The 27,191-nt window shown below is 36.8% G+C and overlaps 1 protein-coding gene across 4 annotated transcripts in view; it reads right to left on the bottom strand.

Annotated features, from left to right (window-relative positions):
* Positions 1–27,191, bottom strand: part of PTPRZ1 (protein tyrosine phosphatase receptor type Z1) — a 177,209-nt gene that overhangs the window by 99,359 nt on the left and 50,659 nt on the right. For all 4 annotated transcript variants that reach the window (XM_023639562.2, XM_005609331.4, XM_023639561.2 and 1 more), the window contains exon 2: positions 20,976–21,041. In XM_023639562.2, coding sequence (XP_023495330.2) covers positions 20,976–21,041 — 66 coding nt within the window. The remainder of the gene's footprint in view (positions 1–20,975; positions 21,042–27,191) is intronic.

Genomic DNA, 27,191 nt, shown 5'->3' with positions numbered 1-27,191 from the left:
TAAAGACAATTCTGGGGTGTCAGGATTGGTTTTGAAGAGATGATATTGAGTGTAGAAAGCCGAGTACATGTTCAATAAGACAGGTACTTTCCTGCCTAAGCCAGATCACCAGTCCCTTTGATAACTAGAGAAGACAATGAGGCTTTGATATTTAATTGCAACTCTCCTATCTGGGATCTTACCTTGCTTTTTCACCTACATCTGGTATTGGGGTTGTATGCCATGCTCTGGCAAGCCTGACTCTCCCGGCTTCTGATCATACCCTGTCCATCACAGAATCTCAGGAATGGGAAAAACCACCCTCGTTCAATTATCCAGTCATTGCTTGAATCCTTTATACCACACTTTTAATAATAAGCTTTTCTGTCTAGGATTAAACATCTCTGATGTCAGGATCTCTTTGTCTCCCCCAGCATAACTTATTCCAACTTCGGATTTTTCTACGTTAGAAAGTCATTCCCTTTGGCAAACTAAGTTCTCCAAAAGTAACTTCTCTCCAGATTGTATCTACTTGGGGGCTAAAACAAAATGTTCAGTTATTTTTCCACATGAAGGTCCTGTAAATATATGAATACTGACACTGTAGTCTCCTGAGCCTTATTGTTTTCATGATAGAGTCACACCTGCTTCACTTATGTCAAGACTCTTTACCAATCAGGGGCACTTCTTCCAAACGCTCTCCAATTTGTCCATATTCTTTGAAAGCTTGCCATCTAGAGCAGGGCACAACGTTCTTTAAGGAATGAAATATGGAACTATAGATGAATTTTCTAAGCTATACAAGGTAACTGAAACTTTATCATAATAATAACAAGAACAATTTACGTGTGCATAGGGCTTTCTTTGGGAAATAGCATGGTACAATGTTGAAAGCATGAGTTCTGAAGTCAGACTTCCTGGATAAAAATCCTGTCCCCATCACTTATCAGCTGACTAATCATGGATAAGTCTCTTTACCTCTCTGTTCCTCACTATTACCACCTAAAAATATGGATCATATCAGGATGAACTTCACAGGATTACTCAGAGACTTAAATGAGCTAAGATAGGGGAAACCATTAGCACAGTGCTTGGCAAAAAATAAGTGGTTATGTACTCTCTCCATTTTTCTCTTTAACTCAAGCACACAACTCTTTCTTTGTCTCGGTGCTCTTGCACTCACCATGCCCCTGCCTGAAACATTCACACCCCTCCTCCTCATTGGCTGGTTCCTCCTCTTTCTTCATATCTCAGCTGAAATGTCCCCTCTTGGAAAGGCCCTCCCCACTTCTGCTAAGCTATTGTTGATCACATCACTGTGTTTATTCTTTCCACAATACTTCTCACACTTTGCAATTATCTTGTTTCCTTATTTGTTTTTCAGTCTTTCTCTCCCTAATAAAATGTAAGCTTAATCAGAGCGCTACCTTATCTGTTCTGTCAACTGCTGTATCCACAGGGACTAGCACTGAATGAATAAATTGATGATCATCACCTACAATTATTGTTATTGTATTTATTGGCATTTATCAATTCTCTTAGTTCTCATGAGTGGTCTCTGAAGCAGGCAGATAAATGAATTTAGATTTTCAGAATAACTAAAATGCACAGCAATATGCGTTTTACAAACATAAGAGGAAATATGGTCACTAAAATGAATAAATCCACTAAAACTTTCCAAACATTTCTATGCAGCTTCAGAGAATTCAGTTCAATGGAGCATTAAACTCCATTTCATGTGCCCCAGTTTCTCATATAAGGACATTTCAGTACACATATTAAAAGGAAACGCTTATTTAGAACCCAGAATGATAATGTTACCATGGTACATCTATTTAGTTTAGTCTGAATTTGGCCTCACAAACAAAATTCTTCTAATAGAGGCTAAGTCACAGAAACTTAAAAAGTTACAAAACAAAATCTCACTGTAACATCCTGCTTTCATTCATTTTCCTTAGAATCCCTGGCAGACTTGAATAAAGGGAGGTTCACATGAAATTATGTATTTCTGAGGCCCTTCTATTGTTTTCTGATCCAAATATTTCCATAGAAAAATCATTAAACTCAATGTAGGATTTCCAATTGAATTATTTTTCTTTTTCAATTAAAACTAGAGGGTAATTCAATAGTTGAAACTAGTGTAATCGAATTTCTGCTTTAGTAGGCAGATATTTGTGGGCTCCGCAATATTGTATTTCCCTTTCTCTTCTATTAATTAAAATTTGCTTGTATTCTCAATGTGAAAGAGCAACACACATGACTATAGAGTAAATGCTAAAAGGCTCCATTTTACCCCTGCTCACCTCCTACTCCTTTTTAAAAGGTAGGTCCTACTAACTGGTTGGTGCATAACCTTTTCTTTGGAAGCAACTTTAAACTTACAGAAGAGGTTCAAGCACATAATAAAGACTGGTTTTTTCATTCACTATTTGAGAGGATGGTGCCTCTGTGGAAACACCTTCATCTCCACTCTCAGATTCTTACACCCCATGCAGGACACCCCTCCTACCTAATGACCTTGCTCTGACATTCTACTGCAAACCCCTCTCAAAGCGGACAGCCTCCTTACTTCCTGTGGACAAACACCTCACAATGAACAGCCAAGCCACGACCCCAGATGACATCCTCCTCACCCCATGTGGGTTCCAACACCCCACACCCGGCAGCTCTCCTATGTGAATGTTCTCCTTGTATCATCACTAAGGCTCTGATTCTCTGTGCCAGGCCATGGCCCTGTGGATGCCCTCCTTACCTCATTTAACATCTGATACTCTGCCCCAGTCAATCCTGCTTTGTGGGTGCCCTCCTCACCACACTTGGACTCTGGCACCTGGCTCTGGGCCAGTTGCTTCATTCCACTGGCACAAATACTTTCTTTCGCCTCTCCTAATGGCTTTAAGACTGAAATGTTCAGGAAGAAATGAAATGGAAGGGAAATGAAGGGAAGAGGAAGAAGAGAGGCAGAGCTCAGTCCCTTGTCTATGCATTGCATTTGGATATATGTGTATATATCCATAGTCTTTTTTCTTCTTATTTTTCTAAATAAATGGGATCATATTACACCTGTTAATATGACTTACTTGTTTTCTCTAAACAATGATGTCTTAGGGATAACTCAATGTCGGCATATGTAATTCTCCTATAAATGGCTGCATGGTATTCCACAGCATGGATATACTATAACTTATTTTACACACACACACACACACACACTATCCACTCTCCTATTCTTGGACATTAAGGTTGATTCCAATTTTTGTTACTACAACCAAAGCTTCAGTTTAACATCTTTGTACACCTATATTTTTAATCTCACTACAGAAATCTCATCACATTAAAACAGAGTGACAAGTCTTAGAGAAACTATAATGTAGTAGTAACTTCTTTGATTTATGGCTTCTAGAAAGCAGCTAAAGCATGAAACAACAAGCAAAACATCTAATCTTTTCTGATGAAAGTGAAATGATTCTTTTATCTGGTATGATTTAACGGGCACAAAAAGGCTTCCTGACCAAAATTATCTTCCTCACAAACTGACACAATGACTGAGATTTTCACGAAATTATTCTTTTAAGGATTCTACCTATAAAAGTAGTCTGATAGGTAAACATCTTCCCTGAGAGGGCTCCCATCAACTCATTAGCTCCTATTACCGTACTGGAGTGGACTTCATCAGGCCAGTAAAACAATAATTTGAGAACAAGTACTGAGGGATGAAGTTGTCAAGGACAGAGTTAGCTATGCCTTAGACTTCAGATGCAAGTCTGAGAAATAGAAGACCAGACATCTGGCAAGTTCCTGAGAAGAGGGTGCTGCCTGAAAGTGCAGGTCCTATTGAGACAAAAAAGACAGCACTCAGGGTAGCGGCTGGAGTTGCGTGTGGGATGGCTGAGGACTGGGCAGGGTGCTAGGGAAGAATGGTGCCCAAGGAGAAGTTTCAGGGACTCGCTTTGAGTTAAGTGCTCATGCTTCACGGTCTCTTAGGGAGTGGAGAAAGGTGACAAGTTTGACATTTTATGGCACCAAAAGTTACACTTTGCTTTCATTAGTTAACTATAACTAGTTTAGTTTTTACAATAATCTTTCTCCTATTTTAACAACTTTGATATATAAAAATAAGAAACTAGGAAATCAAAGAAAACAAATTGATCAACCATGGATAAAACATAATTATATAATTACAATCCAGTATTCTTCAACAATGTTACTTAAATAAAGACCTTACATTATCAGCTTTGTTAGCGTAGTCATAAGTACTTTTTAGAAATACTAGGGCTGTGCCAATGTCAATATAACATATAAAAAATTGTGTTTTCATATTTAACGAGTGTTGTGATGTAATTCTGTCGAGATTTGAAGGCAATACAGGATTTTTAATTAAATGAAATTATGCCGCTGGCAAGGCAATTTTGTTAATAACTCTAAATACGTTTAAAAACAGACACCTCCATTGTTTAAAAATAACTTTACTTAAATTTTCTCTCTTCTTCTGACAAGAAAAATTGTACAGAAAAATATCAATCATTAATTATGTTATCTTATAAAATCCAACACCCTTCAAGAATAAGTTAACCAAGGCAACCAGACCATCACATTTGTAGGGCAAAAATAAAAGGATCACTTGACTCTGAAATCCATCAGTTGATAAAAAGGGGCAGAGGGGCAGGAATCAGTAAATAACATTAGCAAGACACAGGCAGGTGAGAGGCTAGGAAGAAACTGACCTGTGTGTATATACATTATAGGGACTGAGGCAGACATACCTGCAGACCAGGGTTAGCAATGATGGACATTCGAAAAACTGAATGAGATTTAAGCAGGTTAGACTTGGTTCTTCACAGTCAAAGTGAGGGAATTGTGTTCTTGGCAGGCTGGCAACAAACTTAAGGGAATAGAACTCATACCAACCCCTTTCAGTTACCACTCCCCAGCCCTACTGTCCAAGGAGGGACAAAGCCAGTAAATATTCAGAGAGCTGGTAGGTGGTAAGTGAAATACGCAAGATAGGCCTGGCTGTGCTGATGTTGAAGGTTGAGACTACAGGCCGAAGGTATGCGATCCCTTCAGAATAACATTATCTGCCCCTCTAGGCCCCCTTAATCTTTCAGTGGCCCCATATCTCCCAAAGTTGACCTGGGATATAAAGATAGTCTTAATTCTCCCATTTCTCAGAGATCCTAGGGGTTGTATAGGAGAAACGCTGAGTTATCTGGGACTCTTCTGTCTTAAAAGACCTGAGTCCTATAGACCACTACTCCAGCTTAGTCCCCATTTTATTCCGCTAGGTTGAGACCTAGCAAGTCAAGGTGGTCTTTCAGAGTGTAGCTGTTTTCCCCTATCCGTACTCCACTGAGGGAATACCCTTAAATCTAGGCGACAGCACTATTTCTAACACAGGCTCTATTTCTCTACCCTGTTAGGCGGTCTCTTTTCCAAGAAATGGATTAAGAGCCATGGCAACTGATGTTAGGATTAGTGTAGACGATAAACAGCTCTTACATTCCACAGGCTCTCACGGGGGAGACTTTAGATTCCCTCTCAGACTTATGTTCCCCTCATCATGTCCTTTGAGGTACAGGCCTTAAAATCCAGAAGAGGTTCCTGTTAGAAATATGATGTCTGGGGCTGTCACTACATACATGAATATGGAGGTGGGAAGGAATGTAAAGACCCTCCACACTGCCGAACAGTGGCTCTATATAGCTGAACAGTTCTTTAGGTATTTGTAGGAAATCACTAGGTCCTTTCCTAATTTTTTTGATTAGGAGGAAAATTCTTGTTTCAAATTCAGGACACTCAACAAATATTGCCCACTCATAATCAGATCAGGGTATGAGTGTTCCTCAGGCTTCTCTGTCACTAACAACCCAGAGTCCTGACCAGCATCTAATAGTACACACACGTGGGTGGGGTGCAGAACTTTCAATGAGTGAAGGAGAGGTCACAATCAGGATATGGTGCCTATTGAATTCTATCCTGAAGGTACTGGACTATGTTTAATGATAAGAATTTGACCAAAATGACAAGCTGCTTCTTAGAAACTTTTGAGAACATGATCCTCTCACTGAGTCTAACTTTCTTCCCAGGGTTTTGGAGAAGAGGCTGTCTTTAACCTATGAGGGATATCTCATGGCTAACAAGGAGAGAGAATTTCTTCTCCCTGCACTGGAAGTGGATTGAGATGTTATACTTGGCACACTGTCTCTAGGATGTGGAGGAAGGGAGGTCCAGAATCCAAAGGAGTAGTAGTTATGGCTGGTTGCAGAGATTAGTGAGAACTGGGTTGTGTTCAGTAGTTTTTCAGAAGTCCCCAACATTGACTGAGTCATTACGAGGCATGACTGAATTGGGACTTTCCATATAACCTGCGGGTATATTGCAAATCCTCCCAGGCCAAGGGTCAAAGTGGAGTCGAAGAAAATGAAAAAAATATTTTTTTCAAAACTTTCAACTTTGAAAATTTATCAAAAAGTAATATTTACTTAAAATAAGACAAAGCTCAGCCTTAGAAATCTTGTGTAAACTTAATCCCTATAATTTTGGGATATCTCCGGAGGATAATAGACTAAAATGACCGTACTCGACACTCATGAATGGGATGCACCCTTACACAGCACACAAATCCCCATGAGTCATTTCCTTCACCGATAGATATCTGCACTTAGTCTTTTTTGTCTTCTTCTTCCAGATAGGAACTGCTCCACTAAAATGTGTTGAATGAATGAAGTGATCATCCAACAAGTTCAAGCTCTAGAGTCCACCGTAAGATTTTCAAGCAAGTCCTCTGCTAGAATAATGAGATCTGACAGATGCCTTTTTCCTCAAATTCTATGGACAACTATTAAAATTTTCGAAAACATCTTCCAGGGTTAGAGTGTAAATTCCAGGAAAAATACAGCCCAAGGATAGAAAATGTAATTTGTATGTGTAGCAGTAGAACAATTTATTCTGTGGAGTTGACATTAGTGACTTGAAAGTGACAATTACAAGAGTTACTTAACTCAAACAGCTACTGAACAAGTAAGTGAACAACATCTACTAAAAAAAAATCCATAAATACTTCTATCCTATTTTGAAAGTTTTGAAAGTAGCACTAAGTTACATGACTAACAGCCAAAGAAATTAGGAGGAAATCGTTACTAACAACATAGCTTAGGAGGACTATAAAACTGAAATTTGGAAACTAAAAAAGGGACAAAAGGAGAAAGAATCCAGAAACTGATAATACAATCTTGATATCATCAGGATATAACTTCTTGGGGAGTCAGGTCAAGAAAAAATGATTTCAAAAAGGTTATGAAAAAGAAGGTTCCTGGGAAATTGCTAGAGATAAATGTATCTAGAGCAATTCAAGATAAAGATAGCTTGTAGCCAGACTCCATGGTGAGGGATTCGCACTGGACCCACCTAGGCCAGGAACTTCCCTATGTAAGTAAAGAGGTCCCTGTCTAGATGAGTAAATTAATTGTAGTTGTATTAACAATTGTTCAAAAACTCATCTCATTTCTTTACTGATGCAGAGAGCAGGTTTTGAAAATAACATTTAAAATTTTACAATATATTAAATAGAAGCATTAATAATATGCTGTCATATCAAGATACCACATCTAGAGAGCTAAAGCACTTTCACATGTGTAAGTTTGTTCACAAATATGCTGTATCTTTTTTACTCGATCATTCATTCATTCCAAAAATTAAGGCAATACAAGCAGGGATTGATGTAGATTCTGGATAGGACAATATGAGTTTTCCCAGACCAGAGGCCGCAGGATCACCTGAGAAATTGTTAGATATTAAATTTGCAGTCTCCACTTGAGATTTACTGAATCAGAAATTCTGGAAGTCAGACCCAGCAATCTCATTTTGGTAAGCCCTCCAGTAACTTATGTACACTAAAGCTGGGGAACCACCGGTCTAGATTATAAACTATCTATATTTAATGTTCCCTTTATTCTTTACCATTGTAATTGCTCCTTTGGCAATTTCTTTTTAAAAAGGGGCAAAATGCAAAAGTTTAGGAACATTCCAATTAGGAAAACAGAATTCAGGGGCCAGCCCCGTGGCCAAGTGGGTAAAGTTCCATGCACTCTGCTTTGGTGGCCCAGGGTTCGCAGGTTGGGATTCCGGGTGTGGACAGACTCCACTCCTCAGCCACGCTGTCGAGGCAACCCACATTCAAAATGGAGGAAGACTGGCACAGATGTTAGTTCAGGGCTAATCTTCCTCAAGCAAAAAAACAAAAAAAAAAAAGAGGAGGATTGGCAATGGATGTTAACTCAGGGCAAGTCTTCCTCACAAAGAAAGAAAAAAAGAAAACAGAATTCCTCACTAATCCAGTATTTTATTATTTTTAATGTTATTTAAATATGAAGCACTTTCACGCAGTTACAAAAAGTTATTTTTATTTGATGTATCTTCACACACTGTGAGCAAACAAACATACACTAAACTACTATCTATGATAATTTAGCATGAATTTTAACATAACTAAACAGATAAACACTTTTTTCAGCGATGACCTATGACATACAATCTTTCGAAGGTATGTAAATTTCAACATGTCTTGTAATCTATTTTAACATAGTCTAAATATGGTGAAAAACTTGCATATATCTACTTGGCAAAGTTTAATATTTATCTGGCCAACAGTCGCTTGCTTTTTAATTGCTTAACATTAGGAAATTGGAAAGTGCTGTGATTATCTATTTAAGGTCAAATATTAATTAGGATCAAATAAACATAGTTCCTTAGATCTCTGTGGTATCTAATCTATATAAATGTCTTGCAGTGATAACTCATAAATGATTAAACAAAGGCCAGATACATTAGAGGAATTTGCATCATAAGCTAGAATTTAATTTTCTACTCAATTTACTTTTAAAAATGTTGATGGCATAAAAATTATAAATCAAGCCTCTTTCTTGTTCTTAAGCATGAACAAGCAATCTCCATAAATGAAAGGAATAGAAGAGTTATTATAATTTACCAAAACACGTACATTTGGGAATGAAGGATCATAATTAAAAGTCATAGAACCTTCTCCCCAAATCTACTCTGAAGCCACATAAACACATCCCGAACTGGCTTTCTTCATTATCTCCACAGAAATTAAAGATGTAATTATTCTGCTAAAAGGAAACAATAGAGGCTGCTCTCTAAAGATGAACTGTTCTCCTTTCAAAAGAGAATGAAGTCTTTCATGTCAATAGAGACTCACTTAGAAAATGGTGAATTGGAATGGAGAACGCTTTGATCTACAGGTCAGCAACATTATCAATCGATTTGCAGAAGAATTTGAGCTCCAGGGGTGGGTGACTGCTGTTCATGAAGCACATTATGAGGGCATATCAAGGCTATAGGTTACCTGCATAATTGTTCTGACTTTTTAAAAAACTATACTTTCTGGTAAATGATGTAGAAAATGTGACTGAGCTGACAGTGATTCAGAAAATCAACTATGAGAAATTGATTCTCAGTGAGCTGGGATAATGATCCCAGATGTGAAATGAATGCAAAGCGAATATACTGCACCACAGCAGAGAAGAAAATCAAGTTGTGTGATACTTTAAGTGCCCTCGATGGAATCCTGGCTAGATCAAGTCTGGGTGAAATGCAAATGTATAATGATATGACCCTTTTTCCAAGGGAATATTATCCATTTCCACATAATTACAATTTATTACCAACTCCTTAAGGATAGAGATGACTAATATCGTACTTCCGACTTTATTGATCAGTAAAGAAGTTCACCTGCTATGGTCAAGTAGAAATGGGTCCAGATACAGGCCCCACAGATACATAAACCATCAGACCATTACAGAGTGAGGAAATGTGAAGGGCAGAAGACTTTCTGTGATGCAAAACAACTTGTCAATCATCCATAGAATAAAAACTAATTTAAATACATTTATATGATGTTAAATAGACTTTTAAGCCCCTTGTCCCCAACTTGATAATAAAACAAGCATATGTTTAGTGTAGACAAGCTAGAAGATAGGGGCAAGCAGAGATGACAATACAAGGCACTCACAATTCCACTTTTCAGAAGTGACTGCTCTTAACACATTCCTTAAAAAAGAAACATGCATAAAGCAAAAAGAGACCATATCAAACAGAATGGCTTTGGAACCAGCATTTTTTATATCTACACAAGAATTCAAAAATCTAACAGCTGTATGCCTTATGTTATGAGCCACATCACTGAAACAAAAGAACAGATGTGGCCATAAGGATTCTCAGAAAAAAACGCTGAGAGTCAAGACCCAGGGTCAAGTTTCTAGTCTTCTGCTCACTTTTTGACTCCGGGCAAGTGACTTCATCTCTCTCTTTCTCCATTTGTAAAATGAAAACACTATCTGCCTCTCAGCTTTATTCATTCATGGCATAAATACTTGCTGAGCACATACCATGTGCCACATTCTGAGAAAGGAAAGATGAACAAAACACGTGACCTGCTATGTACCCGTGTTATGGACTGCAGAGAGGAGGGCACAGGGATAGTACATGAAAGTGAAGGAGGGATCTGCTTTTGAAAACACTAATATGGCAGTAGGCAGAGGGAAACTCAAGTATGGGGGATGGGACAGGCTAGGTGGGCTGGAACCAGATCAGGAAACTCACTAGATACCACATGGAAGAGTCCATTTTTCATTTTGCAGGCGATGGGGAGCAACTGAAAGGATTTAAGCAGGAGAATAATATAATCACCTCTGTACTTTAGAAAGATAACAGTGTGATGGATAGAAACCTGGTGCAAAACAAGTCCTGAATATTACAGAAGATTTATCAGACTCTAAATAACATCTTTATTGAGCCCTTTAAATGTACCAGGCACTATTCTAAGTGCTATGTGCAGACTGACTCATGTAATCATTGCTGCACCCTTTGAGGCAGGTACTGTTATTAGCTCTTTTTACAAATGAGGAAACTGAAAAGAGGTGCAGCCTACGGTGTCTACTTTGAAGCCAAGCAGCTGATAGTCCAACCCCAGAGCTCATCCTGCATCAGACAGACTAGCAAAAGAACCCCCGCTAAAACCTGCTTCCCTTACAATAAGGCCAGTTCCATCATCTTCATCTCACCTTGAACTCCCAGTGAAGTCACGTGACAACGTTGATTAGTCCTGTCTCCCTGAAACCCTCTCCCATTTGGATTCTGTAAACCACATCCTCCTTCCTCATACCCCTCTCTTTTTTTTTTTACTACTTCCTCTTGCTTTAGTTTACTAACTAAAATGTTGATGTAAAATCATGCCTAACATCCCTTAATACAAATAAGTCAGTAACTAAAGAATTAAGTCAGGCCCATCAAAATATAGTGTAAATTTTATTATCTGGAATTTTCAATAGGATAAGGAGACAGTTACATCAGAATTAATTTATGGACCCTAAGAATTTTCTCTCACCACATTCTTAGTTTTCTGTCCATAGGTAGGAAGACTATTACAGAGGCTGGAGAAGAGCAGTTTCTCTCTCACCCACAGATTAGCGGAGCTGCTCCCTTTGCCTGGAGCAAGCTTTCACCCATTTTGGCTTAGTTAGCTCCTATTTTATGCTTTAATCTCAATGTAAAGTCCCTTTCTCTGAGAAGCTTTCTCTGAACCCCTTGGTCACCACAATCTACCACCGAGGCATTTATCACACTTTGTAACCACTGTTGTTGGCATGCCTGTGATTGCTTCCATTCTTCACTCATCCTCCGAACCTAGCACAGTGTTTGGCTCATGTTACTTTCGGGGATCGGAATTGGCCACCTCAAAATATGTTTCTTTGCCTTGATTATTTTCAAGAACAAAAGACTCTGAAGAAACTTTGACCTCTCCCCTAACTGCTTAGGAGAAATTTAAGATAAAAGGCCTGTCCCCAGGACAGGCCATCATCATAGATAACTCTGGGCATAGGCAGACTGGGAGGAGGATGACCCTCGCTAAACCCACTCTTATCAAAGTTCTGTGTACCGAACATTTGCTTTTCCAATTCCTTGTGAATTGCCTTCCTCCCTTTTGAAGTCCCAAAACACTACCCCCAACATCCTCCTTTGTCTTTAGCTGAAGATGGTATTTAAGCTGGCAGCTTGGCCATTCAGGAGGGCTACCCAGTTTCCCTGGATTTCTCCCATGTATTCATGTTATAAAATTTTGATATATTTTCTCCTGTTATTCTGTCTCACATCAAGCAAATTCTTCGGCTAGCCAGAAGGACCTAGAGAGGGCAGAGGATTTATCTTCCTCTCCTATATTATACACCCAGTAAGTATCAGTTAATTAAACTAATGATCTCGAAAGTTTAACTTTTCCTTTGTTGAAAAGTCTATAATCACATTCAAGTAGGAGGCAAACCAGGGAAGTGATACGAAGTCAAACTCCTTCATATTCTAACACAGATTTACTGAACCTAAAAGTCTTCTCAAGAATCGCAGAGGGCACTGCAGGCATAAACGCAACTGATCTTCAAGAACAAACTTTTGGGGTTTTGGAAGAAAAACTATATGTTATTTACAAAAATTGCTGCAAATGGCTATTACTTCTTAGAGATATTCATGAAATATAAAAGGACAGGGACCACACATGTAAAAAAGCTAGATCAGCCATTCACAGTTTAGAAATAATCTACTTTGGCGTATGTCAAATTATGAATTTGCTTTGACACTGATGCTGGGTGGCTCTGCTGTTGTTTCAATTTTAAGGTGGTGAAGGGCTACAAAATACAGCTTTTCCTGTTTTTCAATTCATTATGATTTATAGCTATTTTGCTATAAATTCCAGTTATTTTATATATTTATACATAAATTTTAGATTTTATATATTTACCTTATATATAAATATACATACATTTATAAATACAATATATATTTATATTCATAAGTATAAATACATTTATGAATTTACATTTTATATATATAAATATATATTTATATGTCATATATATGATTTTTCTTAAATGAACATGTACTATTTTTATAATGAGAAACAAGTGAAGCAATTTTCATTTTGGGGAAAAACATACACCAGATCGTTACTCATGATACTCATCAAGATAATAGCTAGGATCTCTACACTTCATAGATCCTGTCATTGGGAGCAACTGATCAGAAAGGTATCTGTAGTCTTGTCACACTCTGTCTCCTCAGCCTGGGCCTCCTCTTTCTCCATTTGTTATCAAAAGTTATTCTGTTAAATTAGAGAGCTGAATAGTATCTCCTACAGCAATAAAGTTTAGCCCAGGTGGACAAGAATCTGATTGTAAGACCAATGCTGCTCCCTCCTCAAGACTGGCCACAGGTGGCTGCTTGACTGGACCGGCAGCCTGCACCTGCACTGGCCTGCCTCACGCTTCCATCTTGGAACCCCCACGGTCTTCCTCTTCTAATTTCCTGCTCTTTGAGAAGGAACCTTACAGCAGAGTTGCTTGGGCTCTTTGTTTCCAGGACAACCCATGCAGGCATTTGAGAGCGAGGTAGGCTCTGGATGGGGAGTGGTCCCTCAAAGCCAGGAGCATCACACAGAACCTGGAACCTGCTCCAGGTGATGTCAGATTCCACTCTGCACTCAGCTGCTGCTGCCAGGTTTCTTCCTCTGCCACAATAATTGTCTCTCAGAGACTCCTTACTGCCTCTCCCAGGGTTCTGACTTCCATCAGGCCCACCTCCCTAGGTTATCAGACACTGCTCTGAACCTACCTCTAAATAGGGTTCAAGTTCTCTTCCCTCCCCATGGAACTCAAGGCTCATATAGTTTGAGGAATGAATCCAGGGAGTTGTTATAAGTGTCCCAGAATATGCCGTGATAGTTAGGAAGCTCCTTGAACGGTCTATAACAGTTTGGAGGCCAGTGTTTCAGAGGTCACAAGGAACTTCTAGAATCCTCTGCACTCCAGCCAGGAAAAGTCCTAGCTCTGGCCCAAGCAAGAGGTTTCTTACCTGAATAAACATACTGCATGGTCAAAACAGACAGGTGGTATTCATAGGTAGCAGGATAGCGACATAGCTATATAGATACATATATACCTTCCATGGAAAAAGGGTATGCAATCAATCAGTCCTAAACATATTTGAATATATTTCAAAATAATTTTTGTAATTCTGTGCTTCAGTCACAAAACTAGAGCTCACTTAATAAGAAATCTTTCTGAACATAAGAAATGTGTCATTTACATATTTCTCATCTTTTTGCTCTTTGAAAATCCTTGGTTTAAATAGTCAGAATTACCATACAGAAAACATAAAAAACTAACTAAAAGCCTTGCACTCGGCCTTTACTGACTCATAAAATAGGAAGGTGACATAGGTCAACTTAAAATAATTGCAATAGTATTTTTCCTAAGAGTTGAAAACACTTAAATGAATTTTGTGTGAGAACACAAACTGTGGCCTGATCCTATATGGTTTTTATTAACCATGGAATAGTCTCTCTTTTTTTTCCTCTTGCTGAAAGATACATTATGTGAACTAGGGCATGTCAGAGCAAAGACCACAGAGAGTGAGATAAAGGAGGTCCAGAAAAAGGAAGGAGAACAACACATCAGACATGAAGCCAAGGAGTCTGAGCACAGACACGAGAAACAGCTAGATTTTCTCATCTTGAGCTGCCAAAGGACTGTCCAATCTATTCAAGACTCTACTAGATATTGTCAGTAGAGCTAGTTACAAGGCTGGACTAGAGAGCCTCTGCAATTTTAACTTTGCTCATGGGGGAATACTCATGAGTATATAGTTTTACTATTAGATCAATTTAGCAATGAGTATTTACTTTTGATGCTCTTCTGCAGCCACACCTTTGTTTGTTTTCAATTCTATACTAGGTGATAGCTGCAGACAAATAAATTCTGAGTTTTAAATCATTTAACTGAACCTTATTCAGCCTGTACAAAGAGGCATTTCTACTCATCACATTTAGCATAAGAAAAGTTTGCTCAGAATATAAATCTTAGCTAAACTTTTAAAGATATACAGATGATAGGAAATATCTGACTATAGTTTGCATTCAAGCAAATCAACTCCTTCTAAACCCTCTTGTGAGATTACTAGATACGCCCAGACTTGTTCAATCTGTTTGGGCTCAAGTTAAGTAAGACACTGCCAAATAATAACCACTTGGATTTGTGGTGTATTTGCTCAAAGAGCTTTCCTACAATATTTATTTAATCCATGCACAGTTAAGTAGGGCATTATTAAAAACCTTTTACAGATAAGAAAACTGAAATAGAGAGCAGTCCAGCTGCTTGGTCAGCCTGCATGTTAGTGATGACCAGGAAGCCTGATGCTAAGTGCTCTGATTAGATGTCTGTGACATCCTCTCACTGAGCAGAGACACTAAATTCTGACTGGTGAAAACACAAAGCTGTAGTTCTTGTCCAACTACCTTGCCCTTCTTAGCTAAAACTAATCTAAGTAAGTTGAAAACCTTTGTTTCAAAATACTCGTTAAAAAAACTAGACAATATAAACAGTATACAGTGAGAGGTGAAGTCTCCTGTCTCCCATGGCTTTCCAGAGTCCCATTCCTCAGGGGTAACCACTGCTAAAAGGTTGCCCGTATTAATATATAAGTTTTTATAGAAATGAGATAATTCTAGACACAAAGTTCTGGAACTTGCTCTTTCATCCTAAATTGGAAATGAGAAAAGAACAGTCTTTAGTATAAACAATGATGAGTCAAAGAGGAAAACAGAATATGTTAAAAAGATATTTCAGATACTAGAAATAAAAAGAGGCCTGGACAAAACAGAAATCAGCCATTATTCTACAGGGATTCAAACTTCCTGTCTGAGTTGTTTGGCCTACTTTCTCCTAGGTTAGAGAAGTAAAACACCAAACCCAAATACATCCCAAAATAAATGTGAAACATCAAACCACACTATACACAACCTTCTATTATGGCTCTTTTGTTTTCCATAAGTAGCATCTTCTAGTACGTACATTTATTGAAATGGAAATACTATTTAGACAGGATACTCTATTCAAGGAAACAGAATTAATTCAGTATTTAAAGTCGCCCTCATTCTAGGGTACTCAGCCAAGTGTCTAATAGTGACTCCTAACTTCTATCCAACGCAACTCTTTAATTAAAACATTAAAGGTGTCTAGGTTTAAGAACACAGGAGAATATTTCAATACAAAATTTTCAATTTCAAGTTGCTTTAAAGCATGGTGAAAAAGAAACAACAGAATATTTTTAAAAGTCCAGGAAATAAAGACTACATTTCAATAGTGGCTACTTCTAAGAAGGGGGCCGTTAAGGTCCATCCAGTTCTCATGATCTTATCACTGCTTCAAGCTAGGAAGACCTAACAACTCAAACAGAAGGAATATTTTAACACCTCCGATGATAATCGTGGGCTATGATTCATGACATCAAAAAAGAAAGGTCTAATGACTTAGGTTTTTTTTTTTCACTGAATTGTCTTTGTTTAGTCATTGTCTAAAATTTAAGTTAATAGGAAGAAGGAAATTCATTTTCTGAAACCCTTAAATGAAACAAAGTTACTATGAAAAGAACTGGATTTTAGTGCTGACATTCCCAGATTTACAATTTCCTGTTTCGTCTCAGTGCTCATCTTCCCATAATGACTTTTAAAAAAGGGACTGTCGACTGTATTTACCAACCCTGTCATTTCTCAGCATAATTACAGCATGCATCCTGAAAAGAAAAGTTGTTTTTAACCTATGCGAAAAAGTACAACCGGAAGAATAATACCTGCTCCCCTCTTCCACCCTCGATTTCTCCACCCTTCTGGCAGCCAGCAGGGATTTCTACTGTTTCTTCACATATTATAATTGTGTAATCTTTCATAAACAATCTTAGCCTAAGTGATTCCATTTAAACAACATTTGACATGCCTACCATATTTTTAAATGGCTTATGGTAAAGCAATGAGCTCTCTTACAGACAGATGTTATGAGGGTCTTAGTAATTTTTATTAGTAGAATTCTATATGTACAAATATTCAAGGGCAAGTCCTTCCTTCTAAACTTTCAGCTAATCTGACAAATCTAAATGACAGCACAATACAAGACAGAACAGAAACATATAGCTCAACAAGCTGTTAGAAAAAAACTAGGGCTAAGTTTGGTCAAAACCAGTTTACTTCAGCCATTCATCGCTTAGTTAAATTTAAGAATCTTAAAACTAAATTATTCTGAAATCTTATACAGTTAGTATAGTTTTTCATTTTTGAGATGGGATGATAAACACAGAAATTGAAAATACCTTTAACTACTTGTATTAAAAGTAAAAAGAGACACTAAACTTGATAGTGAATAATCCACATTTTAAATACATGGCTTCAGTGTGATTTGCTTGGGAGAGATACGTTTATTTGGATAAAAGCTTTCATTTGTTTTCTTTTTGACACTCTAGGAATTCAGACAAAATAACCAATCCACACTCAGTCTGAGCTAAGCAGTTGTAAAATGTCCTCCTCTGAAACTCTACTCTCATCCCAACTCTGGAACATCACTTTCTGAGACCTACTACGCCTCCCCCCACAGCAAAGGACACTTTTTAATGAGTCTACCCCTTTGATCACTAGACTGTCTCCTAAAGTAGCTGAAGCCATAGGCTTAAGTTACGAGCAGGAGGGTACAACTTCACGATAAAGCAAACAACTGTGCATGGTTTACACCTAGACCCATCCATGAGAGCCTGGCCACTCTATAGGTGCCATGTCTATATGCAATTAGCCCATTAAAAGGAAGAGCTCTGTGACTTCCTCCTAAGATAATAGCATACCCACAGTACTATCTGCCTAAGCCACTGGTAAAACTGCTGTCTTCTAACCTGATGAGGCACACTCATCTGCTCTGGGAACCCAGGCTGCTGGAAAACACACACCACTACCACTCCATCAGTCAACACACATTGGCCCTTGCCTGCGATGGTAAGAACTGTAACCCTCTCTCTCCATGGGTTGTAGGTCCTCCATCTTCTGAGTCTAGGTTTAGGGAGAATGGAGGATGCATTGAAGCTTGTTTTTCATTTACTCACACCTGGTAAATATCTGTGCTCTCTGTTTAAAGGTTCGCTGGTTAGAGGAAAATAATCTGCTTCAGTTCTACTTCTGAAACTAGAAAGTTAGTAAACAGAACTAAACCAGGATGCTTTTTATTCTATGAACATACCTCTATGTATCAAGTTTTCTACAACAGCTATATATTACTTTTTATCCATAGCAAAAATGACCTAAACAACAATAGAGTGGTGAATTTTTAAAAGATGGCTTGTGATATTCTTGATAGTTAAAAATAAAAATATAAATGTAACAGGCCAAAACATGTAGAATTTTAATCTTCACGGAAAACTCCTTGGAGAAAAGTTTATCCTGGAAGCAGCATTCCCAAACGACTACTGCTGATATCTAAATAAATCTTTTAAAAAGATACCCTGTATTAAATAATGCCCAGATGGTGACATCAGCAGATATTTTCCAGGGGAAATAGGGGGGCTATCCATCGTGCTGTCATCTTCCGTGGTTAGGGACGTGCTCCAAGCATTTGTAGTCTTTCCTAACATGTTTCTCATAATTATTAGAGGCAAAATTTAGCTGTAACTTTCACAAAACACTAGGATTTCAATTTTGGAGGAAAAGAAAGACAAAATGGGTTATAGTTGTCAGATATAAAGTTACAAAGTATAAAACATTTTTGAAAAGACAATAATATGATACTTTGTTACATCAGTTAAACTTAGAACCCAATTGGTAGTACATATAAAAACATAGATGAAAAATTCATCTTTCATATCAATGCATATATATTACTATCTAAAACCAACTTCCCCTCTGTAAAAATAAGTGACACTTACCATTAAAGAATATAAAGATGCCAAAAAAAATTTTTTAGGAGAAGCATTTTGGCTTTTCTTTACTATAATCAAAGTCATTTAAGGAGACTTTCTTAAGTAATTCATTAAAAGTAACAATATTCTTGAGCCATATAACCAGAAATATATTTGAATACTCAAAATTCCCAAATGTTTCAGAAGTAGAAAAACATGTTAGCAATTATTTTCTACAAAATTTTTACCTTTTCTTTTGGACTTGTCTTTGTATTTGATCTTCTTTGATGATTGTTTCATTGTTAATATTATTTTAGCCTTAGTATTATTTTAATAAAGTCAGACTAAGGGCAAATATCTTTCCTCTTCTGTTTAACTACTTTACTTAAAACTCCTACTTTAAATGTAATGTAAAAGTATTTAAAAGTTATATTTACTTATTACTCAAAATAACTTACTTTAAAATCTTTATGTTATATGAGTGGTGTATATAATAGAGAAAAATTGGCCCAGGGCTAGAGAAACTAAGATGCAAATCTATTCAAATAGATAATAACATGTACACTTCCAATAAAAAAAAAATTGAAATTTTTTAGGATAAACAATGGATCACCCACTATTGAATGCTAGTTGTTCACATCTACCATTCTTATTCACATATCCGTTACCTCAAGTAGTATTTATCTATTATATGTCCTCCCAAAACCTTAACCTAGAGCCTGTTGTTAGCGATGATTCAAGAAATTAAATAATCAGGAAAATGCAAATTAAAAAAGAGACTCTACCTTTTGTCAATCAAATCAAATCAATCACATGGTGGACAGCATTCAGTGGGATGGCCATGTACTTATACCATATATTAGTGTAACCTCTGGAAGGCAATTAGACTGTGTGTGTCAAGAACCGTGAAGGCCTTTATTTTTTTTCTACTAAGTAATTACATAACAAGGATATACATAAATGATAATACATAAATGATAAAAATACAAATAAAAACTTATATCAATCTATTCACCTATTTTTCATGGTTTATAGTAGCTTAAATATTCAAAAATAATGGATAGTTAAAAATAAAACCTTTACTCAATAGAATAGAATGCAGACATCAAGTACCATAATCAACAAGAATCATCAGTGAAATGAGGAAATATTCAAAAATAAGTTCTAGAGTAACTGGATGCAAAACTCCATGTACAAAATATACAAACGTAATATAATAAAAACAGGCCCAAATGGAATATACCAATGTTTTTAGTGGATATCCATGGACAGAGTAAAGAATGATTTTTATATTCTTTGTGCTTGAACGTGTTTCCTAAATTTTCTATAATGAATACTTACTACTTTTAAAGAAAGAATAAAAAAAGACATAAAATGCACGTCTATCTACAAAAATCCATCATGCTGCTGCCCTGCATCTATACAATAAAATCCAAATTGGCTAGGCACATGTTAAAGCCCTTCTAATCCAATTCCATCTTATCAACCCAATCTCATTTCTAGTAAGTACCCAACTCTACCCCTCAACTCTGTCTCAGATGGTCACAGGCATATCATGGTCCATCCAGATTCCACCCATGCTCTTCCTCTCAGGCCTAAAGCTTCTCTTCTCCCCTAGGGTTTCTGATCAGGATTTCTGGTTGTAACTATTTTAAGCCAACTTCAGCTATTCACGATGCTCTATGCCAAGTCCGGAAATTGTACACAATCATTTTAGACTCTGATTCCATTTAATTCAGCACAGTAATTCAGAAAGAAGCTCCTTCTGATAGCAAGAATCCCATCAAAATTTACTAAATGAATAAAAAAATCACTACTGTGATCATAACAACAATAGTATTTAACATTTATTGAGAGCTCTCTGATTTATAAGGAGGCACTATGCCAACTTCATTTATCTCATTTAATGCTCAGAACAACCCTCCATTTCACACGTGAAAAAACTGAGCCTCAGGTAGGTTATGAATTATTTTCAAGGAGATATAGCTAGTGTGGACCTGGGATTCAAATCCAGTTCTATCTGATACCAATATGCCCTACACTATCAAATTCGCTAATGGAAAGTCCACTAAAAATCATTATGCATATGATATACTTTTATTAATCTAATTGCATATCCATGTAGCTAAGTTAAAATGACGTGAGTTACAAAGTCTTCTTTTACATACAAAAATAGAAAACAATAAAGTTTTCTGTTGAATCTCATTATATAATAAAATGTTTACCTGTATATGACCAGCCAATCTCTTCAACAAGTTTTCTCTGTTGTCTGTAGTATCCATAAGCCCAATCTGTAACCAAGAAAAATGAATTTATCAATGTGTAGAAAAGTGTGTGTCCAAATTAAAAAAATATAAGATGCCCTAATCATTCATACCACAAACGGTCCTTGGTTACTCCTTTCTATGTCACCTTCCCAATGTCTCCTCCCAACTCCAACTACCACCATTATAGCCTTCATTGTCCCTGTTCTGGTAGTCAGCGTAAATTTTAGGGGGCACACCTAAAGAATGCTGAAGTTTACGCAAGGACCAAGTAAATATTCTGGGTAAAGCAGGAGCAACCTAGAGAGGTTCATCCCAAAGAGAGAGTGGGGTCAGAAAGGGCAGCTTGTTCAATCTCCTACTAAATTAGAGCTACTTGTAGGTTTTCCACTCAAGTTTTATCTGTAAATCCTTCTAGGACACCCAGAGCTTATCGTGTTTTCAAAATGTGCTTCCTTTATAATGCAAAACAAAATTAGCTGCCTTGAGGAAATGGGTATTTAAATGTGTGTATGTTGGCTGGAAGAAGGGTTACGTTAGACAGGGAAGGTGAATTTGCCCCTTGGAGGAACAGAGATGCCTGAGTGCAATAATGCAGCGGGCAGCTAGAGGCATCATAAAAGTAGTGGATGCCCCATGACCTACAGATAGGGGATCCAGATCTTGAACATGGGGCAAGGGATACAGAAAAGAAAATGGATGGAAGCCAGTCTTACTCTGCATAATTCAAAATTTTTCCTGGAGCCACGCTGGCACTCAAGAAATGAGGATGTGATAACTCATCCTCCTCCTTCCTGCACCATTGTCCCTTAATCACAGACTGTACTAACATTAGTACTCCATGTCAGCTACATTATGGGTAAAATAAACCTTATGAGCTAGGTTTGGAACCTGATCAGGTGGACAGAACTGTTTCTGTAGAAAAGGATACAAACAGCTAGTTTACTAATGAACTTGTGTAACAATATTTATTCATGAACTGGGGTTCTATCAATATGGCTTTCATTTGAATGCAAAGATTTATTTATACCATACCGTATCATATGTATATTTATCTTTCTCATCAGGTGGCAAAAGAAACTCTATTTCTTATTACTCTTGCTACATGGTTATTTTCTCTTTACTGACAGTTCCCAATTTCAGGGATGCAAACATCTAAGGATATTGCAGAAATTATCTTCCTCTCTTCCGTGTCATATACTCTATGATTAGTACAATACGGTAATAAGCAACTACTAAATTATTTTATAAAAATTAAAAATAAGACAGCTACCAGAAATACACATTCTGAATCTATAGATTATTCAAAACCAAAACTTACCTTGGAGAAATGCATTTTGTTTTTGTTTTAAAATTTTTGTTATTCATAAATATAGGTAAATATTCCATTGGCCATTTAGCACATTTCAACATGTTTGTTTTTATAACAGTTTTATTGAAAGATAATTTACACATCATGCAATTTATCCATTAAAGTGTACAATTTAATGGCTTTCAGTATATTCACAGAGTTGTGCAATCATCACTACAAACAAGTTTAGAACATCGCCAGCACCCCCAAAAGAAATCCCATATCCTTTAGTTCCACCCACAACCCCAACCCCATAGCCCCCAGGCCTAGACAATCACTAATCTACTCTGTCTCTATAGATTTGCATATTCTAGACATTTCATATATACAGAATTACACTATATATGGCCTTTTGTGACTGGCTACTTTCTCTTAGCATAATTAATGTTTTCAAGGTTCATCCATGTAGCATGTGTCAGTACTTCATTCCATTTTATTGCATAATAATATTTCATTCTATGGTGACCAAAAGGCCTTAAAGTTCCCCTCAGCTTGACTAACCTTTGGACAGGCTTCTTCCTGATGCTAGGCCCCTGACCTCCCTTTTCTGAGAGCTTTTAGTTTAGAAAACGTATTTGTTAATTCTTTCTCTACCTCTTTGAGATGTAAACCTTTTCTAATAGCCACACTTACCACCAGCAATGTACTTCTCAAGGATAGGGAAACCATCTCTTTGAAATGCAACCATAAAAGGAAATAGTTCTCATCTCCCAGTTTCTGTGGGAGTGTAGGAGCCTAACTTTGCTGGGGTGCCTTGCTCCAAGTTGCAAAAACTATCTTCTGTCATAAAGATGAGTTTATTTTTCCTTTGGTTAAAGCCAATTAGCAAACACAGATGGCCTATGACTTCCCCCTAACATCCTGCAGCAGTTTTCCAACGGCGCCCCGTCCTTAAAAAACCATACCCCCTCTGCTTCATCAGAGTTGAGTTCCGACTTGGTTCTGGCTTCTCTCCCCTATTGCAATAGCCTTGAATAAAGTCTTCTTTCCCCATTTAACTTTGGTGCCATTTTTATTTTGACTATGGATATACCACGCTTTATCCATTCATCGACTGACGGATACTCGGGCTGTTTCTTCTTTTTGGGTATTATGAATAATGCTGCTATGAATAATCATGTATATATTTGTTTTTCTACTTAAAAATTAAATATTAGGTTCATAATTTACTCTTCAAACAGAGTTGTCCCTTAAAATGGTAGTCATTTAAGGTTAAATTCTGGGGACAAGTGTTTCTTCAAGATCAAGGAATATGTACAACTGGATGTTAGAAAGGGCCTCAAAGGTCATTTGACTTAGACTTTAACATTCTATAAAAAAAAAAAAATTCCTGTTTAGAGATAGGGAAATTTATGCCAAAGAACTGTAAGTGGTTTGTACAGGTAGTAAGTGACGAAAATGGGAACAATAATGCATGGTTCCTGCCTTGTACCCCTCTGAGCCTTCCCCAATATCAAGGATTCCTAACAATCCTGAGCTACTGGTTACTCTCTTAAGGGGTTTTGTCTGAGCAGAAAGCCCTATAGCACGTATGCCTTCAAGAGAAACAAAATGAAGCAATACAGTGGGCTAGAGCTTCACCTACAGGAATTATTTGGACAGCTAAATTACAGAGAATTGACTGTATCCCTGAATTGACCTGGCCATCACTTGGAATTTTCCTCTGAAACTTTGCACTGGTCATAGGGAAAAGATTTATCATCTATTGTATGTTTTAAATATAAATATTTTTTGAAAGTGAGACATTTTGCCATATAAATGCATGCTGAAGATTTCAGAAGATTCAAATACCTAACAAAACCCACATTTAACAAGTATTCCATTGAAATCAATAAAACAGCAAGCTTTTGTTTTAATGATTCAGTCTAAAACATGACAGCAAAATATCAGCAGATTTTAGCTTTCCTTGTAGGGCTTCAATGCTACACAATGAGCATTTGTCCTTGGTTTTTAATTACTTACATTAAGAAAGCTTTTTTCAATACAAGATTCCCAGGTGTTGGTAGCTCTCTTCAGTTCCTTTATGTATTGTTCCCTTAATTGTTACTTCAAATAATCCGTTACACATTCATATGCTAATTACATAGAACTTGGGCGTGAGAGAGTACCCCACTTTTAAAATTCTACTTAGAGGTCTGATAGATGAGATGTGATAGCTCCAATGAGCAAGAAAAAAGAAGCTAGTTTTACTTTTTTTTGTTGTATTATATACTTTGAAAACCAGCAAATCCTATATAAAATAGAATCTATCAAAGTGCTTACACATTTTCAAATCAATTAAAATAATAAAGTATAGAATGTTTTTTTCTGTTTCTGTGAGTTTTAGTTTCTTTAGTTTTAATGTTTTATTTCCATTTAAAAGTATTTGCCGGGTCTGTTTTGGTGTGAGTGTTTTGTAGTGATAAAACCAAGAAATAAATTTCAGGAATGAATTGTACACATGATACACAACAAGAAAATAGACATTAGTATATCTTTTTTTAAGGCTACTCTAAAATTTATCCTGAAAAAATATTCTTCATGAAGTGGCTTTTTGACATGCTAACAAAACTGAGATAAATTTGTTTTATATTATTTCAGGTAACCTTAAATGTTTGTTTCAATATATTCTATCTTGTATTTACCTTGAGCACCTACATACTTGCAAATTTGTATTATGTATATGTATGTGTGTGTGTATATATACATTTTCCTTTATTTTTGTTTACACTCAGATAATGGAAATCAAAGTTTTGATAACTACATCATGGAAAATATAAAGTTAGCATTTCTTTTGCTCAAGTTTTTCAAGCCAAAAAAAAAGCAAAGTGCTCATTTTCTACTAAAAATATCATTATAAATATTTTGAGTTATAAAAATGCCTCTGATTTTGCCCTTACCCTAAAGAAAGTGTCTGCTTCATGTTGATCAAAAATTTATCACCTGCATCCCACCATACAGCCTAGCAGCACTGCTCTGACAAAACACACACACACACACATTTTGATGCTATAAAGTGGCCAAACATATGACAGGGAGAAGAAATAGAGTGGTCCATAGAAAAAGAAACTTCAGGTAGAAAATAACCACAGACAGAAGTTTGAAGAAGAGGATTCTAAAATTGGATTTCTCAAAGTGGACTTTTCCAAGGTAAATGATACCTGCATATTTCACTAAGGAACTTCAGAAGAAGGGAAAAGGAAGTCAGTTGATGATAAAAATTTGGAAAAGCAGAGTAAAAGGAACAGAATTAGAGGTGACTCTTTAAAGCCTTGAGTAAGACTTTGACGAAGAGAGACTTTGGGAGAGGGAGAGAAACATTCCAGGCAGAGGAGGGCATGAGCACCCAGAAGTGGCAAATTGTGGAAAAGGTTCGAGAGGCCAGTTGGGCTCTCATGGAGGGTCTGCATAAGCCACTAGGGACTTATTCTTGGGGACAGCCCACCATGATACAAGCGTCATAGCAATTTTCACACTTTTTGTTTGCATGCTACTGTCTCCTCTTATCTAGATTTCTTTTAAAAAAGAAAAGGAGATAGTCTGCTGAGTTGACTGAAAAGAGCTGAATATATTTCAGACATTGAGTATATTTTAAGAGAAAATATTAAAGGAGAGTATGCAATAAATACCCATTTCTAACTGACATGAAAGAGGTTGGGGCGTGGGTGGGTGAAGAAAGTGGCTGGTGACCACTTGGAGAAGGACCTGGAAACTCCTGGAGACACTCTAGTGTCATCAGAGCAATTATTACCCACTAAATCACTTGATACTCAGACATGAGTAAGATTGAAGTGGCAGTGATAAAAAAAAAAGGTTGACAGTTACAGCAGTCATAACCATCTATTCCTGGAAACAAAATAATAGAAGTCTTCTCTCAGAGAAGAAAAAAAATAAAATCGGAAATAGGAGTTCCTTTAAGAAGAGAATCAGTTTTTGATTAAAGAACTCCTGTGAACATATCCCCTGGCTAAAAAAGTCCTTTATTTCTTCAGATATTCTATTGTAAATGCCTCTGTTTGATATGAAAGCTGAGTTTTTTATCCAAGTGAGCTAACCCAAAAACTTGAGTAGCTAACTAAGGCAACATTTCCAAGTAAAATGAAATCTGCCCATGAGAATAGCATGCAGTCTATAATATCACACATGGCAAACTTTCTCTGTGGAGTTTCCCGTCATTCAATGTTAGGGATTAGCTTGCTGTCTAATTGTGTTATGACATAGCCTGTTTTTACCTATCTGGAATGTTAACTTGTATCTGGTATATATGCAAAAAAGATAATTTAGCTAATTACGGTGATTCAGATAACAGGTTTGTTTAGGATATAGTAATAGCTCAAATATTATACTTACTATTAATCACTTCAGATGTAGCCAAATGCCTTAAAACCATATTGCTTTTTAAAACATATATATTATTTTCCCCCTAAACCATTTGTTTTCCAATTTCAGCTGCTTTCCAGTGTTAGAAGAGTTACATTGGTTTTCTCCCCTCTGCAAACGTCTAAAAATAAAAGTACTTTTTATAGTCTCAAAACATAAATTGCAATTTATTATCAAACAGGAAGGCACATGAATTCATATTGTTGAAGATAGGGAATTCTGGAAAGGTACAAGCTACTAGAGTGCAGGTGTCATACTCTAGTATGTCTACCAAACCTATTCAAAACTTTTCAATGAAAGCTCAAAATATTCACAGGTTTGTCTTAGAAAAGTAGCCAGTGTAATTTCTTATATTTAGATATACGTGTTTAACCTAATGTGATTTATCTGTATTTCTAAAGTTAAGATATTTTCTGTTAAAACATATTAATGATTTTGATCTTTATCACATGAGCAGTAATACATGC

The sequence above is a fragment of the Equus caballus genome, chromosome 4, assembly GCF_041296265.1.
Source record: "Equus caballus isolate H_3958 breed thoroughbred chromosome 4, TB-T2T, whole genome shotgun sequence".
Lineage (NCBI taxonomy): Eukaryota > Metazoa > Chordata > Mammalia > Perissodactyla > Equidae > Equus > Equus caballus.
This window is presented reverse-complemented; position numbering and strand designations above follow the sequence as displayed.